This window comes from Pollicipes pollicipes, unplaced genomic scaffold, assembly GCF_011947565.3.
Source record: "Pollicipes pollicipes isolate AB1234 unplaced genomic scaffold, Ppol_2.1 Scaffold_3087;HRSCAF=3621_pilon_pilon_pilon, whole genome shotgun sequence".
NCBI lineage: Eukaryota > Metazoa > Arthropoda > Thecostraca > Pollicipedomorpha > Pollicipedidae > Pollicipes > Pollicipes pollicipes.
The window spans coordinates 25154057-25173236 of record NW_023596225.1 but is presented as its reverse complement, the minus strand read 5'-3'; the positions used below and the strand labels follow the sequence as shown (position 1 = coordinate 25173236).

At 51.5% G+C, this 19180-nt stretch overlaps 1 protein-coding gene and 1 pseudogene across 1 annotated transcript; both read right to left on the bottom strand.

Annotated features, from left to right (window-relative positions):
* Positions 1 to 257: 257 nt before the first annotated feature.
* Positions 258 to 6641, bottom strand: LOC119114774 (minor histocompatibility antigen H13-like). The gene is given in 9 exon segments (XM_037238808.1): positions 258 to 437; positions 750 to 938; positions 1234 to 1289; positions 1291 to 1355; positions 1829 to 2012; positions 4685 to 4759; positions 4761 to 4934; positions 5250 to 5360; positions 6309 to 6641. Coding segments are annotated over 9 exon segments (1110 nt in total). The 5' UTR covers positions 6510 to 6641; the 3' UTR covers positions 258 to 382.
* A 1094-nt stretch (positions 6642 to 7735) lies between these two features.
* LOC119114779 (histone deacetylase 1-like) lies at positions 7736 to 18909 on the bottom strand (annotated as a pseudogene).
* Between the last annotated feature and the right edge of the window lie 271 nt (positions 18910 to 19180).

Below are 19180 nucleotides of genomic sequence, written 5' to 3'. Positions count from 1 at the left end.
CCCGCGCACCAGCCATCCGCAGCACACGTCCGCAGCTGCCCAGCATACACGCACCACCTGTCGCGGGCTCCGACGCAGCGCACAACCAGCTCAGTCCACACGTCGCCCGTCCGCCGCGACACCCACACCCACACCCACCGCACGCGAAGCAGGCCGTCTCCACGCACGCCGCCGGCCGGCCGCGTCCTTCCGGAAGCGAGCACAACGAGGCGACGGTTAACAACGGTCGAACCGCCGCGGCGCCGGGCGAGCGGTCTTGTGAGTGCGGCAGAGCCGGGCGGACAAGACCTGCCGCCGCCGGCGAAGCTCAGAACCCCGCGGCGAGGGCGGCGCGTCGGCCGCGGCCCGGTCCGTCAGGCGGCGCGAGCTCGGCGCCGGTCCACTACTCAGTCTTCTTGGCCTCTGCTGCCTCGGCCTCCTCGGGATGGTCCTCGTACCTGAGCGGGAGCGGTCGGGGCGTGAATGTCACGACCGTGTGAAGATGCCGGAGCGAGCGACACTCCCAATGGACGTAAACACAGATTTCAAGCACATCAGCCACACACTCCATGGCATGCAGCACAAATTTCGCGCAACGCATCTGCACGTTCCCGACGAATCAATCCAGTAGGTCTCGAAAAAGTCCAGTCATTCGGTCCCCGGAGACCCCTTTCCGCACACCGCCTGCCCCTAGAGCGCTACAGCGGCCACCAGGGACTGCCGCCCAACCTGCCGCTCCGGCTCAGCGAGAAGCGGCTGCGGACACTCACTGGAACATGGTCTTGATGTCGCCCCGCACCAGGGCGAGCAGGAGCGGGGTGCCCAGGCACGCGGGCACCAGGTACAGCAGCGCCGGCTGCGCGTGCTTGTACACGTGCATGATGAAGATGGTGGTGAGCAGGCCGGCCACATAGGCCGCGAATGTCATATAGAAGTACACCTTCGAGCCCCGCTTCAGACTGGAATCAAAGAAGCAATGTCAGCTCTCGGAATATCTAGGCGACGGGCAATTGCATTTGCACTGGGTCACAATATTGGATAAAACAAAACAATTGCCATGAAAGCGCAGCCAGGTGTTACCCCTGACGCGTGCAATACCGAGTCGTATGTGTTCCACGCCGAGAGCAAGGGTGGCGACGGGTGCCGGGTCACCGGTTTGTCCGGTCAGCTGACACTGGTGACACCAGTGACCCCTGGTGCACAGGGTCCTGCCTCTGCCGAGGCTGTACGGGCGGAGGCAGCAGCGGCGCTCACCTCATGTCAAAGCGGAGCAGAAGGGCGATGAAGATGCCCGGAATGACGATGTCGCCCCAAGCCCAGCATGGCGAAGTTGTTGGCGGCCAGGCCCTTCTCCAGTAGATCTTGCGGGAAGACGACTAGAAAAGAACGTCAGGATATGTCACGGGGGTGGCGTGCAGGCCAGAGGCTGCGCCCCAGTGAGAGCGCGTGTCAATGACACGGCCGCGCGGACCTGGCTCCCTGGCCACTGGGTGACATCCTAGTCTCCGCACCGCCCCCTCGGAGGGGCTGCTGTGGAAACCCCTCACCGCGCAGTGCAGCATACATTAACACAGACACTCATCGTTCAGCCTTCGTAATGGCCGAGTTCGGCCCTGGTCTCCAGTGCGTATGTCACAACCTTCCTCTCCACACTGCACATTGCCAAGAGCATTGAAAGCCCGTGGCTGGCATTTTAAGACAGGTGTGACGCGTTAATCTGTTTATCGCCGTCGCTGCTCCTCCGCTTCTGCCTCCCCCTCCCCCCCCCCCCCCCCTCCACACCGTAACCACTCTGACGGCGCGGGGGTCTCACAGGGAGCCCACCTGCCCCGTCCCGGCTTTCACGTACGCTTGATGGGCGCCTCGAATGAGCGGGCGACAGTAACCATGACGTCAGTGCCGAACACCCAGAAGATGTCGTAGATGAAGAGGCCGCCCAACAGGATGACGCCCGTCAGCACGCTGTTCAGGTGCAGCATCTCCACCCCGTTCACGGAAAACGCCAGGCCGAAGATGTTGTTAGCGATCCAGTGCTGAGGGGAGACGGGGGGGGGGGGGAGGGTCAAATGGGTGCGGGACGAGAGCCTGGTCACACTCCCAACTCATCTGGTCAGTGCGGTCTTTGTCCTATTCTCAGCCTCCTGATCTTTGCCGGAGCCCCTCCGTATAACAGCCTAGTCCCATAAAAAACAACAACAAATTGAACTTCACTGCTTCCATATGGAGCTGGCGGCTCCTGACCTTGAACTGCGACGCCACTCTGCCCGGCTCAGCCAAGCCCACCTTATAAGCGAGCTTCGCCATGTCGGAAGCATTTTTCTACACATCGGTCTGCATACGCTCCTGTTCTATGGATGGGGGAAGAAGACACGGGAGGAGAAGGTCACGTGTGACGTGGCCCACCCGGTCCTGGGGTTGGGAGTTTAACGTCGGCCGCGCGACTGACGTGACTGCTCAAATGACTTATATTAAGCATGGAAAGGACTGGCCGTGAAACAATTCGAACGCCACACTTCTCGGGCCGTTTGTGCGCCTCGGACGCCGATCTGGATTTTCCGGCGGGTCTGTTCGGATTTAAGACGCCATTTACGAGGGTCGCACGCTTCTCATGACCTTCTGTGGGCTCGGTGCGACCAGCAGCACAAGGATTTTTCACACCTACAAAAACCTTTGGCGGTCTTCTGGTCAATTGAAAACAAATAACCAGCTATGCCTACGCAAAATGCAAAGCTATTTTGCCTTCGTTGTAAAGGAAGATCATCTGCGATACAGTATGCCACACGCGAGGACCGATACTTTGCACAGAGCTCTAAGTTCCTCGGGAATCAGCCTTATATGCATTTGGAGGCATACTTCTGCTTCATTCCACCGCTTGATTACGCCCAAAGTGGGCACACCGGTTAAAATAGACTTCAAAGAACAAAACGTCCAAAAAACTGATCGTTTTCAATATGTGTCCTCCCTCCATGTATGACTTATAATACGCCTTACCGCTGCGCACACCCAACGTGCGCCTACGACTACAGCTTGCAGACGGGTGTTGCCCGGGTTTCTTGCGGCTAGTACTCTCCGGGAGGGTATTCCCCGACTTCGTTGCGTACGCGGCCCCCTGGCGAGTACGTCCAGGGATCCCCAGCCGGTCACCTCCAGGCGGGTATTCCCTGACTGTTGCGTACGCGGCCCCCTGGCGAGTACGTCCAGGGATCCCCAGCCGGTCACCTCCAGGCGGGTATTCCCTGACTGTTGCGTACGCGGCCCCCTGGCGAGTACCGTCCAGGGATCCCCAGCCGGTCACATCCAGGCGGGTATTCCCTGACTGTTGCGTACGCGGCCCCCTGGCGAGTACGTCCAGGGATCCCCAGCCGGTCACATCCAGGCGGGTATTTCCCCGTCTTTGTTTTGGCGAGCTTCCACGAAATGAGTGCTTTCCAGTGTTCCCTGTAGTCAGCTGCCTCCAGAAAGGCATTCGACACGTTTCTTGCACCAAGCTACCCGTGATTGGTCAGGCGCAGAACAATGGGGTGATGGTGACCCCACGGCGGTGACGTCAGACCCAGAGCGGCCATGACGCGACTGCTCTGTGTTCATGCCGTCGCCGGGGACCGAGCACATCGACACCACTCCTCTTGGACAAGTGTGCTTGAGCATGGGGGGCGGACGGGGGGGGGGGGGGGGGGGGTCAACGGGCACTGTATCGACAGGTGTGGCGCGCCACGAGGCACTCACAAACACTGGCCAGTACGCGACGCTGCACATTTCTGAAGAAGCACGGCCATACCGCTCTTAGCGGGTGATCTCGTCTTCATCCGGCCCGTCTGACCATTCCGCCCCCGTCTCCCACCGTTTGGACGTCACTCCTCCTGCCTCTGACCGCACCATGTCGTGGCCCGCATGCCCCCCCCCCCCCCCACAGCCCCAGCGGCAGGTCGTAACGACTCCTGTCCGCGCAGCGGGCGCGCGTCACGACTGAGCGCCGTCGCTGAGCTTCCATACTCCCGAGATGCTCGCCTAGACCTGGTGTTCTCACATCGCACGATGTGGCGTGCTTCAGTTCAATGAGGTTTTCTCAGAGAGCGGCGGCATCCAAAGCCTTTTGGGGTTACAGCGTTTCGTGCGCACCACGAACAAAATGCTGTTTTTTGCAAAGTGGGCGAAGGTCCGGAATCCTGTCCCATGATATGGAGTCACCATGACGGAACAAAAAAATCACCTTTCCAGTCAACGAGCTTACACGCATAGTCGGCGCCATTCCGGGCGCATTTTTTTCGATTTTTTTAGATTTAATCCGAGCCTTTTTAATGGGTGAATTTCTGGAATCAAAGCTCACCCAAAGCAGTGGTTGTTGTGCAAGCCCTAACCCCTACCATCCGATCGCGCAATTTCAGGTCAACAGCAGAATTTGGTGGCGAAAGCTTAGTGTGGCGCATTGTTCGGCACGGTCCGTCCCGCTCTCTGACGTCATCTGGTTTTTATCGCGGCCGCTGCCACAGGCCGTTGACCATACCTGTCAAGGGCAAATAGCAAGTGCTTAAAGCGACTACTAAAACTCACCACGCCACGGTTGGGTGACTGAAAGGCACGCGCTCTAACCAACTGAGTCACCGGGACGGACGGGAGATGCCGACCGACAAGGAGGGCCGGGCCGGTGTGACTCCATCCCGGAGTGAACCCGAGCCCGAGGGCAGCGCGGGGCGGGCGACGCAACCTTCTGGACGAGGTACCAGACGCCGACGGCAGCCGACAGCGCCAGGCTGACCAAGTCGTGTGTGCTGAACTTGAAAGTCGATGAGATCCTCTGTGGCATCCTGAGTCAACCTCAGGTGGTACTGGATGAACGGCACCGAGGCTGGCAGCAGTCGGCCGACGCGCTCGCTGATAAGGTGCGTCAGCGCCAGCACGCCCAGCATGAAGAAGTAGCCCGTCAGCAGCAGGTTTATGTACTCCTTGCTGAAGATCTGCAGCATAATGTGACATGGTTTGAGGGATGCTGCAAGACTTGATGAGATGTGAACTTGGACTTTTCAATAAAGATTTTGAGGTGGTAATCATGATGGTAAACATTGCGTGGTAATCGTGATGATACAAACTGTATTTGCAACAAAGTTCATAAACAAGTTAAAAGAAGCAGCTTTTCTGTTACCCTTGCTTTATAAGTGTATGGGATGTGTTCAAAACTTCAGACATGGATGCCTTAACAATGATTAACAATGACAACATAAACTTTAATTAATGATTTTCCTGCCAAAGCTTTTAAAAATTAGACAACTTACCTTAAAAACAATGTAGATTCCAAATAATGCACAACTGGCTATAATTGGAAACATTGCTGCATCCTTTCGGGTCATCCTCTCAGGTTTCTCTCCTGTGCGTTCACAGTTTTCCTGAAAGAAAGACATCAACATCAGCACCTATGAAATCACCCAATTCCTCTGTCAGGTGGACATAGGCTTGCAATGCTAGTGACTACAGACATATGTACAGAAAGGATTGAGACATTACTATCCATTTTCATAGTTTATTGGGCTCACATCAATTTGGCAGTGTTGCATGCACACAGTTTGTTTGAAAATTGTATTGTTTCTTTCTCTTCCTACCACAGGAAATGTAGGAGAGGGAGGGTGACACTTCCCTCCATCAGTTGATTTCCCATCCCCAGCCACCATGTACAAACCTGTGAAAGCACTGGCACACTGTCTGCACTGCCATGGATGGCACCCCTTTAATATTATTATTTCCTTAAAAGTTCCATCAGCAAAGTATGCACATTGCTGATATCCCAGTGGGCTGAAAAAAGTTCTAAGTATTTCCACATTTCATAAAGAGCTGTATGCTCTAGCTCCTGAAACCATGTTGGCCTGCTGGTGCAATGGGTGGACAGTCATGGGCCAACCAGGACTGCACTTCAGAGAAGACACCACACATGCTGTGTTCAGTCATGGTAGGGTCATGCCACAGCCACACTGATGCCATGATGACTGTAACTGGAGCAAGGTTTCTCTGCATCAACTTGAATACTTGGTGCCATCCCAGGCTTGCATATCAGCCTTAATATGGACATTTCAGAACTTTGAGCCAACAACCCTCCATAGCCTTCAGTGGTTTCCAATGACTTCACACTAGTGGTTTCCAATGACTTCACACTCAGAGCTGCAGACACTTTATGCTGAGGTTTTCCACCACCATCCCAAAAACAGACCCCCCATAATGCATGTTACACAAATTATGCACACAAATTCTGAAAAACAGCAAATCCCAACTGCAATAACCTTGCTTACATATCCTGTTAGACCTGCATGCTGTGGATAAGCAAAGGCAAAACAAATACTCACTTTCTGGTCTGCATGATGCTTGATGGAACGAAAGGACCCAAAGAAGATAGGCAGCAATGCCATAATGACCAAGCTGCTGTAGGCAATCGCCATTCCCTCCGGGGTAGCCGGAATCTTTCCAGTACCATTTTTCACAGCTTCCGTGATGTTCTCGACAGTTTCAGTCACATTTTCCACAGTTTCCACTGCTATGTCGTCCATGGTTTCTTCTTCGAGTCACGAAGGTTTACGGCAAATGGGTGAGCGAATATCCTCAATCGCTTGCAATGACAAAACCCGTCAACAGCTCTCCATATGCTGACGTCCGCTTTCAGTTCCGCCGGTAAGACTGCATGGGCCAACGCGGGGTATATACCGTATGGACCAAATACTGAACGTGTAACAAGCTGTGCTGCCAAATTTGAAGATTTGCTTTGGGAATCGAAATTTTTTAGCAAAGGCGCAATCCCCTCGGCATCAGTCCTCGGATCCATATCATATTGTCCAAGGTACAGAATATCCAAAGATACAGAATGTCCAAGGAGCAAAATTCCAAAGGTAAAGAATGTCCACAGTTCATAATGCCCATAGCACACAATGTCCAAAATGAGAAGCAACTTCCAACATGGTGCAGAGTGGAAGGGGACATTGTGTACCTTTGGGCATTAGGTACCTTGGACAATAGGAACGCCTCCCCAGTCCCTCGAGGCTTCAGAAGGGCATTCTGTGCAGCACAAATGTATCAGGAATCCAAAAACAGGGCCCCTATGGCGACGCAGTGAACCCCTTGTCTGAAAGCCTCTGAAGGCCTCTTACGCCTAGATATGGTCCCTCTATGGCGAAATTCCGGCTACGTCACTGGTGTTTTCATAGTTTCTGAATGGAAAGCAGAACTTCGAAAACTTATTTCTCGCCTTAGACGATATACAATTTGAAGATGATGAATTTAAAAAATCCTACACATTGGATATTCTGTACTTTGGACCCTACGTACCCTGGACAATGGGAACACCATCCGTCCACACATAGCCGGTTGTATTGTGATTTGGGCTTAAGGGCGCGTCGACAGCCGCGGCCATGTTACGCCCGTTACATTTCGTTCGAGCCGATCTAAAATATATCTCCATTTTTCCGGTATTCTTCCGAGGAACAAGGCTTTTACAACTCCCTTACCGATCTGGAAACGATGTCGGAAGGCGGGGCCCGCGCGTCACCCGTTAATTGCCCGCCTACGCGCCCGGGCATACATTTTGCACGTTTCTTCGCCTCACTGCGTCAAGTCTGCGTGTCTAGGAAGTGTCTGGGAAACCAGAGGTACGGGGTTCGATTCTGCGCGGTGCCCACCCTTCGTACCAGGGTGAGAATTAGGCGACGCCATACAGCATTATCAGCTGAGTGCGTCGTAGATCCCCGATGACGACGGAAACAGCGGAGTCAAACTCATCCAGCACATTTTAACATCACTTTATTGTTCACATCAGACGACCTGCTCAGCTACTCACATAACCTTGACGATGCAATTTCTAGCGTCATGAGGTGAAAGATGAGAATGATGCTACCCTTTTCGTGATGCATGACAGTGTACAAACAAGAGACGCCGCATTACCCGGGCTAATTCAACCGAATGCCAACGGACAATTTGGGAACGAAAATCAGTGAAACAATACAAAATAGAGTACCCCAACCTCATGCAGCTTGCAGCGCGTGGGTGCTCCAGTTCTCTCCAGCTCCGCAAAGCGCGCGCCCGCCGCCGTCCGGCAACCAATCAGCGTCGGGAGTGGGACACATTCGACCAATCAGCGTCGGACACGTGACACACTGCACGAACCAGCGTCGGGAGTGGAACACGCTCCACCAACCAGCGCCGGACGTGGCACACAATCGACCAATCAACGTGCCGGCACGCGGCGACCAGCAGTTCAGCCACGATGGATGGGGAAAATGCTGTACGTATAAAACCAGTTCGGCGATCCGTCGGCTCTTCACGCTGTGGACATGGGCTCGGGGGCGGCTGCGGCGGCGGCCGTGTCTCCGGCGCCCGCCTGCTTGGTCTCCTGCTTGACGGCGTCCTTGGCCTCGGCCGGCTTGACGTCGCCCTCGTCGGTGGCCATCTTCTCCGGAGAGCCACCCTCCGTCCGCAACTTCTTCTTCTTGCCCGAGCTGGCGGCACGGACAGCGCTGTCACACACGCACGCACACAGAGGACGGCGTGATGACGACTCAGCGGCACCGAGTGTGGCACGCGCAGGGAAAGTAACGATGCCGCGATCCGCAGATACATAGGTCAACACACTGATAACGTCATGCGGTGACAATCGAAACGATGAAGTGCTCGACATTTGTGTCGGCGCTGCGCGCGCGCGTCCCCGAGCTCACCTCTCGTCACGCCGACCACCCTCGCCCTCGTCCTCGCTGTCCGAGAACTCGTTGTCGCCCTGTACCCGCTTGTCGGAGGCGCGGATGCTGACGCGCTCGTCGGGCGCGTGCGTCTTGTCCTCGTCTTCGTCCTCCTCCTCGTTCACGGCGTCCTCAGGAATATTCTGGGCCTGATGGCGGCCAGGAAGGGTCGGCACACCATTCCGGACCACGGACACGGCACTAATTCCACGTCAGCGGTGCTAGTACACGACATAATCAAACCAATGTGGGCACACTCCACACTTGCGGGCCATCACTCGCAGACATGCCAAGAACTCAAACACTACGTGCGTACACTCAGATTCAGCCATATGATTTAATAAAATTACAGCGAAAGCGGTAGAGGAAACACACACACGGTTGCTGCGGCGGAAAACGCTGAATGATGACAGCTTGGCAGAGGAAGCTCCCCTGTAGTGTAACAAAAGGAAATTCGCCAAATCGCATTGCCACCACCATAGGGACATCCAGCTATCCCTAAACGATCGCGAGGAGGAGATGAAAGGCGCGCGGCACCTGGCCACTCACCTGCACTCCTGGCGCGTGGGGCAGCATGCGCAGGTTCTCAAACAGTCTGGTCTTGATCTTGTCCAGGTACTCAGGCGTGTTCTGGTTGGCCATGTTGGACGGGCTGATGTGCAGCTTGAAGTCGGGTCCGAAGTACTCGAAGTAGTCGTTGTAGGGCAGCTCGTTGGCCACATCCACGTTGAGCGCCACGGCCGTCTCGTAGGTCCAGCAGCGGGCCACGTTGCGGATGGTGTAGCCGCCGCCGCCCAGCAGCAGCAGCGGCAGGTTGTACCGCTTGATGAACTCCACGCACTTGGCGACCTGACGGCGCACGTCAGGTGGCCGGTAGGCAGCTCCGACCGCTCGGAAGGGCGGAGACCGTCACAGGGTGAGAGGAAGCGCCGCAGTCGGCATGCCGGTGCGGCGGTAGGCAGCTCCGACCGCTCGGAAGGGGCGGCAGACCGGTCACAGGGGTGAGGAGGAGGCACCGATCAGATCGGCTAAACACGGCGCGGCCCGGTCAGGCAGCACCGACCGCTCGGAGGGGCGGCAGACCGTTCGCAAGGGGTGAAGAGGAAGCACCGACCATACCAGCTGTAGACGACGAAATCGGAAAAACACGTGCAGTCACGTAGATAGACGAGCGCGGGCGTCCAACATCGTTTCGCAAGCACCACGGCTTTGCCCTGCGAGTGACAACGCGATATCCAAAGAAATGGTGCATTTACGCACGCGGTCATGCAGACTTCCACAGCTTTTGCAGGTCATTAATTGGGTGTTTACGGGCATCCATCTTAATGCTTTCCTCTGCCGCGTTCCAACATCCCCCCCCCCCCCCCACACACACACTAAAAAGTGTTGCAGCCGCCTTTAGCCTCTGCCTGTCGAGTCATAGCAGTGCTCTCACTGCCACCTCACCTTTGAGCGCCAGGTCAAAGTGACCTTGACTGCTGCCCCCCCTTCCCCCCCCCCCCCCACCTTCTGAGTGCAAGCTGAAGCGACGTTCTGATTGCCCGTCCACCTTTGAGCACAACGTCAAAGCGGTGTTATCATCGCTGCCCCACCGCTATTGAGCGTGTGGGTTCGAGGAGTAGCTCCGACCGCCTCTCACCTTTGAGCGTGAGGTTGAAGCAGCCGAGCCGGTCGCCGGAGAGCGAGTCGGCGCCGCACTGCAGCACGATGGCCGACGGCTGGTACGTCTCCATCACCTTGGACATGATCGGCACGAAGATCTGCTCGTACACGTCGTCGTCGATGCCGTCGCGCAGCGGGAAGTTGACGGCGTAGTACTTGCCGCGGCCGGCGCCGATGTCCTGGAAAGCGACCATTCTCGACACGGGACGCGGGACACCGTCGACCGCGTTGGTCCGTCACACCAGCAGGAGCACACTTCTACAACCTTAGGTTCGTTCAAAGGCGACCGTATTTCTAGCTTGAGGGCACACACGACAAAACCATGACCTCCAGCGCCTGCGCTGACGACGGCGCCAAGTGGTCTCGTTTCACAAGTCGCTGTCGCCAAGCGTCTGTCTGAGCATCACGCATCACACAGGGCTGAAACTGCCGCGACGTCAGAGCCGACACGCATTCTGAGATCCCCCACCTGAGAGAAACACCATCCGAACATGGGACAACCGCATATCCCAATAGTTCCGCGGCGCCCATCTCCCCGGGTAGTGCTCCCAGCTCGTGCGGGAGCACTCCGACCGGCGCGGCCGCGCCCACTTACCCTGAGGTCGCCCGTGCCGGGGAAGTACTCCCCGTACTTGTGGAACGAGACGGTCATGACGCGGTCGGTGGTGTAGAAGGCCTCCTCCACGCCGTCGCCGTGGTGGATGTCGATGTCGATGTACAACACCCGCTGGTGGTACTTGAGCAGCTCCAGGATGGCCAGCACGATGTCGTTCACGTAGCAGAAGCCGGACGCCTGCAGATCAGCCACAGAGCTCATCACATTTGGGAAGGCCGACAGCCCTGTCTGTCGCACGTAAAACTTGAAACGCACGGAAGGTTCACCCCGGCGCCAGTGAGAGTGGCCGGCAGCTGCGCGTCCACGCCATAGGACAGAATGAGACCACCATGTGTAAATCGCTCAGCCCCTAGTCCGTGGCCGGGTTTCCAGCTGCGCGAACCAGGGACTGAAAACCTGAAGCTAAGATGTTTGTGCTTAATCTTTACTCACAAGGCAATGCAGGTGCATCAATGCCAAGCAGCGACCCAACAACAAAAGAACGTTTCCCACGTTCCAAAATCGTGTACGCTTTCAGCACAACATATACTTATCATAGCATGAAACCAGCTGTCTGGCGTCCCTGGTTTGGGCAGTTGGACCGAAGCGGGCTCAGCCGCCTTATCCGCCGCTTTTTCGCGCGATAAGGGCGGTTAACAACAGACTTTCCAAGTGAATGAACGATTTCACAACGAACTGTTCGCGTGGTGTGGACCTCCTTACAACACGTATATAGTTCTGTCGTAGTGTGGGCCGCCTCATACAACAGACTATTTGGCGCGATGTGGGCCGCCCTACAACGGACTATTTGGCGCAGTGTGGGTCGCCTTATCTCGGACTATTTGGCGTGATGCGGGCCGCCCTACAACGGACTACTTGGCGCCGTGTGGACCGCCTTACTACAGACTATTTGGCGTAATGTGGGCCGCCCTACAACGGACTATTTGGCGCGACGTGGGCCGCCTTCAAACGGACTATTTGGGCGCAGTGTGGGTCGCCTCACCTCGGACTTTTTGGCGTGATATGGGCCGCCGCTACAACGGACCATTTGGCGTGATGTGGGCCGCCCTACAACAGACCATTTGGCGTGATGTGGGCCGCCTTACAACGGACCATTTGGCGTGATGTGGGCCGCCCTACAACGGACCATTTGGCGCAGTGTGGGTCGCCTCACCTCGGACTTTTGGCGTGATGCAGGCCGCCAGCCCAGTTGACGGCGATCTCCGCCGCCTGCTGGTTCAGCTTGACGGCCGCCGGCCACCGAGCCGCCCGTGGACAGCTGGCAGAACTCGTACAGACCGTCGAACACCGGGCAGTCCTCGCCCACGTTAACTGCGGGAGCGGGGCAGCATCAGACAATGGCCGGACAGGGGCGCCTCGCCGTATGTCCGGACGAGACCCACTCCACACGACCACCGGCGTAGGAAGGAAGGCGCAGCTGAGGAACACCACTAGGAATATGCCGTGTGAATACAAACTAACTGGCACGTTAATACAAATACAAAATATTGATGGTCAAAGAACCATAACTAGTTGGTAAAACTGCTTTTAAAGTCAAAATATACCACGACACTGAAATGCATTTTAGGAAACTACTTCTTAAATTGATCTTCAGTGGTACCGTCGAGGCATAACCTAGCATTCAGCATTATTACATTGAAAAATCCTGGCTGGAGCACTCACATCTCTGCATTTGTTTGTTGTACTCGGACATGTTGTCTGGTCGTATGGACCGCAGGAAGCGGATGTAGTCATCGCTGTGGAACTTTGTCATCTCTTCCTGGGTGGCCTTGTGCGGCCGCTGCGGCGAGGAGGACACGGTTTAGTTGCGTCACGGGACAATGGGGGGGGGGGGGGGGCACTATGGGTGCGCCGTGGATAGCAGCCGACACCACAGATATGAGCTCGCCTATGTTCCAGCGAATGATACACCCACTAGGCGTTTGTATGGGGTTGCCTAGTGCCAGCTGAGTCCTAAGGGCAGTAGTGAAAACGACATAAGTATATGAAATACTGACGAACAATGAGAAGGGCACGATTATCATGTATTACCTTGCACCAATGCGTACGAAAAGGGCATGCTGTCAAAGCACATGCTTTTCACTAACTGCGTCGGAAAGGGGAGGTCTAACCGGATATTGATCAAGGGAGTCAAGTCCCCCCCCCCCCTCCAATATTTTTGATAATTCATAAGCACACTGAGACATCAGCACACCATTTTAAGTAACTGACAATTGATCAAGCCTATGTCTTGCACTTAAATAATTTTGAGGTCACAATAGGCCAAAACTGAGCAAAAGATCATTTTTGACAAGTGTAGTTGTGAACAGATTGGCATACAAACTGAGGCAACACTAGTATTTGTAAACAGAAAATGTGCCCCAATTAATCCATCATTCATATGCCCTGTTGTGTTGTTTCAATAGTATGCATCGAATATTGGAATGTGAAATACGAAAAATATTGATAAAGCATGAATGCCAACTTAAAATATTCAACAACACACTACAAATATTTGGCCTCAAACAAATAAATCACCAAATTTGAATAACATACCCTAGATACAACTATGACGAATGCATGCATTTATTTTCAAGCAATTATCTGTAACGATGACTGAGTTATAGTATGAAATACAACACACTGTCAGTGCCCGGGTGGGCCAGGACCCGTGGCAGCGGGCGGCGGGACTCAGGTCTGCCGCGGCAGCAGAAACCGCCAAAGTTTGTTGTGTGACCCGAGACCGCATACCATACCGCTATCGGTTCCATGACATCAGTGCTACAACAAAACTCAAACAGGCAGAGGCGTTACATTGCTTCTGCTGCCGACTTACACACGACATTGATGCTACGCCACAAAACTTATACTGCAAAAGTCATACTTGTCATTACTCTACTGCAAATACTTGTAAAGCCACTGCTCATACACGGCATTATTTCTACCGCAAATACTTAAACGCAACTTAAGTGCTACAGCAAACTTGTGGTCAAGTTTTTATAGAAGTGATGGCTGGTATACATCTTTTGCAGCATAAGTTTTGACATGATGTACTCTGTCGACACACAAGTTTTTGCAGTAGAGGTAATGTCGCGCACAAATGAAGACTGCATGAGTCTTTGCTGCATAAGTAATGACGAGCATAAGTTTTTGCAGCATCAGTTTTGTCATGCTGCACTCGCGTCGTTTATGAAATTTTGCAGTAAGAAATGATGCAGCGTTTAAGAGAAAATTGGATAAGTTTTTGCAATAGATGTAATGGTGTGTATAACCTTTGAAGCATAAATTTTGATGCACAGCACTTTTGTGTACAAGTCTTGGCAGCAGTGCGAACGTCGCGTATGAGTAAAGTCTGCACGACTTTTCACAGTAGAAGTAATGCCGCGCATAACTAATACCGCAGCACTCCTGTCAGCAGGAGGTAGCACCAATGTCGTAACAAGGGCGCTACCGATTGGTATGTTATATTTTTTAATCTGGCCTCGTCGCTTCTGAAGACGAGCAGGGGTGAAATCCGCAACCTCCGGTCAATGGTGTGCCGCTGGGGAGCCCGGCGAAAGACGAGCAGACGAAAACACAACACAGTGATAAAATCAACTTACGTAGATCTCCATTTTTCTGTAGAGACCATAGTTCAGCAGAAGGTTGTGGGTCATGCGTATCCGGTGGGGTTTCATGGGATGACCTTGACCATAGTAATAGTTTCCGACATCGCCTGTGAAAAAGAAAAGTTCGTGATACATGACCCATGTTCCCGACTTGAAGCGTGCGATGAACACGTCGAGCAGGCACTCTGGGCCAACAATAATGTCACCCGGCCAAAAAGAAAATACGACACCTGTGGGAGTCAATGAAAAGCAGATGTACCAACATTCGCAAACAAAATCTGCAATGCAAGAAATCTAAAATTGTTGCAAGGGAACCTGGAAAGAATTTCCAGCCACACACATGTACCAAAGACACGCGAACACAGGACAAAGACAGCTTACTGTTTCACACTTGTCACCCACACAAACATGGGAAAGCTCAGAGAAAGCACACAAACAGCTCATATCCACCCGCGGAGCATGTGAAAGGCGGCAAAGAAAATCGCACGCGTCTAGTTGGTGTTCTCTGACGCACCCAGGCGCCGCCCAATAGGCCGTCTCTCTTTCGCCAGCAGCAGGGGTGGCACCAGGCCCTGGCACGCACGAGGGGGAAGGCACGCCCCAAGAGGACGTATGCGTCCCTCCAATGAGCGACAACCTTGGCATGACGCTCCCAGCAATGGACTGTTCAGTGTGTACATCAGGCGGCCCAGTAACAACAAATAACCATAGAGCTCCTCAGGATGGGAGAATCTCATGCTGCAATAAGATGAGACCTGAAACACACTGGTTGTAGCATGACAGCCAGTGTATCAGACCCATGAGACAAAGTGACCCTCCAAAAAGTAGTATAAGAAAACACCAATAATTCTGAGTACCAAAACCCAGTGAAGAGACTTGCTTCCAATCAATGATGCTTTAAATGCCTGAGCCATCTTTTCTGCAAAACTAGCTTTCCCTATGCATCACATATGATGTAGGCTTATCTGCTGAAAACCTTTGGTACTATGCCTTGTTGAAAACAACACATCCATATGGTATACCTGCAATGAACTGGCTTGTAATACTAGGGGCCTGCTAGGACTCAGCCATTATGACAATGGTTTGAATTATGTTGACTAAAACTGACAACACTTACTAATCAACTAATTTGGCAATACACTATCAGCACAATATCTGCATGTCTATTGCCTGGAGAAATGACAATTGTGCAGTTTTTGTACAAAAGTGATTGTGGCAACTGGGGTCTTAAATGGCAATTCTATCTCGGCAACACAATAATCAAGACTATTTATCAGCTAAATTTCTCAGAGTACAACATTTTGCATTCAGTCCAGCAATAGCCATTGGACACTACATCTTGGATTACACAACACCAATACACTATGTGTACTTCACACACTATCACATGCAAGGGACCCCAATCCTCAGCTTTTCATGACCTGGTGAACAAATTTGCCTTTGATTTGGCTGACCCAATGGTGTCAGATGAGTAGTTAAGAGCTGGTCTGCCCATTGAATTAATGACAATGTTACAATGAATATTGTCCACTGTGCAGCAGCTTGATGCTCTACCCTGCAAGCTGGGGCCAATCAGCTCAGCACAGCTGCCTATCAGGAGAGTTATTAAAGAAAGCCTGACACACTTATGACATAATATCAGCAGCTTCTACAGTGCCATCAAACAGTACAAATGGGTAAATGGTTCCAATGCAACTTACCAATCACAAGATTTTGGGCCAGGCTAAAAGCTAGCAGAAAGTTCTGAGGCAGGTATTTGTAGAACATGATAGTTCTGAGGCTAGCATTTGTAGAACACAATATGCCAGACATTCTCTTACCAATCACAAGATTTTGGGCCAAGCTAAAAGCTAGCAGAAAGTTCTGAGGCAGGCATTTGTAGAACTGATAGTTCTGAGGCTAGCATTGTAGAACACAATATGCCAGGAACATTCTCAAGTACTTCACAGGGTCAACACAAACTCCTGCTGGACAAATAACTGAGGAAAATGCCAGGAATATCCCTCCTGGGTAACTCAGCTGGTATAACGCTGGAACTCGAAGTCAGAGGATCCCAATTCAAATCACAGTAAATCCAAGAAGAAATTTAGCCTGACACACGCACATGACTGAAAGCTTAAACGGAGTCCTAGCAAAACATCTTTTCCCTTTGCATTACTATCCTTGCCCTCAATCCTTTCATTAACCAGGAAAATATTATTCAAAATGAGATCAATGGCATCGGCATGTCTACACAAAAATTTCACCTGTGATCCACACATGCATCTGACACAAATGGCAAGACAGGATATTATAATCAGATGTTTTTCCCCAGTGCTGGACATGCTATGAGACTGGCTAGTCAAACATCTAATAATATGCAATCTGTTTAGATATATCTAGTAAGGGGAAATGAGCCCACACCATGGCCTTGTCCCCCCCAACAAAAATCTGTACAATTTAGTTCGCCCTCTTCTATCTGCTATCTCACCAACACCTTGTCACCTTGAGTTTCACGCTACAGTAAAACATTGAAAATGACCACCCTAAGCATCCTTGATGTTGCTATGATGCTTAGGACACTGACATTTATCACATGGCATTTATGATATGGCACTTATGACACTCACACTTGACATTCCATCATTTATTAAAAAAGTATCAGACTTCAGCTTGGCATGCAAGTATTATGGGCAATCATTCAATAAATATATTTAAAAGCTGACAGCCTGTCAAACCTGACACACTGGTTATCCCAGCATTGGTAACTGAGGTAATTTCCCAACACCTCCTATCTTTATCTTAGAACTTATGATGCTAAAGCAAAGAATAGTCAGACATAAGGTAATCTCAAATAAAACTGCACAGAATGAAACTTTCAGGCATAGTGTAAAGCCAATGAGACTCTGTTACATTGATTGATCAGTCATCAGGCATACACTTATAAGCATCTATAATTTCAGACAACTGCATGTCAGTTATGCCTCCTTTAAAGGAACACCTAGGCAAGTGTGATAGAATCAATACTTATCTCAGTGTTTAATGATGCCATATTATATTCTATATCAACAATAATAAAAGCAATATTCCTAACCTCACACTTAGATGCATTTAACTGGCATGACCATCATCAGCATATAGCTAAGCAAAGGCTGAAAATTGGTTGTACCCTAAAATTGCATACAATGTTTTTAGGAAACATTCTCTGGCATAGCAAGGATGTGAAAGTTTGGACAGCAATTAACATAATTTTGATGATGGCTGACAGAAAACAAATGATTATCCTAAAGTAATCAGGCCTTATGCAAATCTGCAGACCTGCCTAGCCTGCAATGCAGTGAAAATGCACCACATGGTCTAGAATAAAGATATAAAAAGTGTACAGGGTGCTACAGGGCTGCAGACTAGTTCACGAGACAGCTCAATGACAGCTCTAGATGACTACATAACACTGATGCACTGAACCTGGCACACACATTGTGAAAAGTAAGGCCAGGCTAAGAAGCTGACTTTGGAATATCATAATATATGATAATTATTGCTTTGAGAACTGAAATTATGCCTGTCCAGTATCATGCACTCAAATGAAAGTTGGAATGTCACACTATGCCATACATGTTGAGCATAATACATGGGCTTGGAGTTCAGGCTATGAAGGGTCCAGAACTCTCAGGAACCTGTGTAATCTCAATGGAACATTCAATGTATCTAAATGGACTTTCAACACAGATTCCCCATGGATTCCCTGTGGCACCCACCCTTCCTGCCAGGGTGAGAGGCAGGCGATGCCATATAGCCTCAGCAGCTGAGTGTGTCATAAACCCCTAATGATATGGCATGAAATCACATTTAGCTAAATTCCAGTTTTAGATAAAAAATACAATCGAAATTATGACAAAATCAAGAGCCTCTAACAAATGCTCCAATAAACTGAGCTGCACCTCTGGGCCTTACATGGTTTCCATGCTAGCTTTACAAAGTGAAGCACTGCATCTTCAGATCATCTTCAGAAATATAACAAATGCATTCACGCTAAAGAACTGCAATTCCAAAAAGCGCACCAACAAAGATAATATTTTGGGGTTAGGCCGCATTCGAATGCACTTATTTATAAATTCAAATGCCGTTTCAAAGGGTTGTAGACAACTACGGCGCAAAGGCGCCGGCGTCCAAATTGAATGCACAGCGTCTACATCGTCCACCCCTGGGGCAACAAATAAATGCCAAAGTAGCCCAAACATTCCTATTGAGACAACTCACTGTCGTAGTAATAGCACACCCTCTTCTTGCTGTGCGTTGGCGCGGCCATCCCTCCAAACCACCCGGTCCCCTGCCGGGCAAAACACGAGAGGAGCGAGCAGTGACCTCTGTGTCTACTTGTGCAAGTTGCTCAACCGGGCTACAAAGGGATTTTTTTAGTGATCATTCCGAGATACGAACTAAGTTTCCGTTGGATATCTTAAATAAAAACAACATAGAATCTTCCCAGGAGATAATTAGTATAAAGAGATCGAGCGGGTTCATATCCTGCAGGTGGTGTTTTCGAAATCCTGTTCACGTACTTAACCCAAGTAATTATATCGTTCGAAGTGTTTGCTGGTTTGACAAGTATACGTTATATCGAAAACAATTTTTAAAATAATGTATAGTTC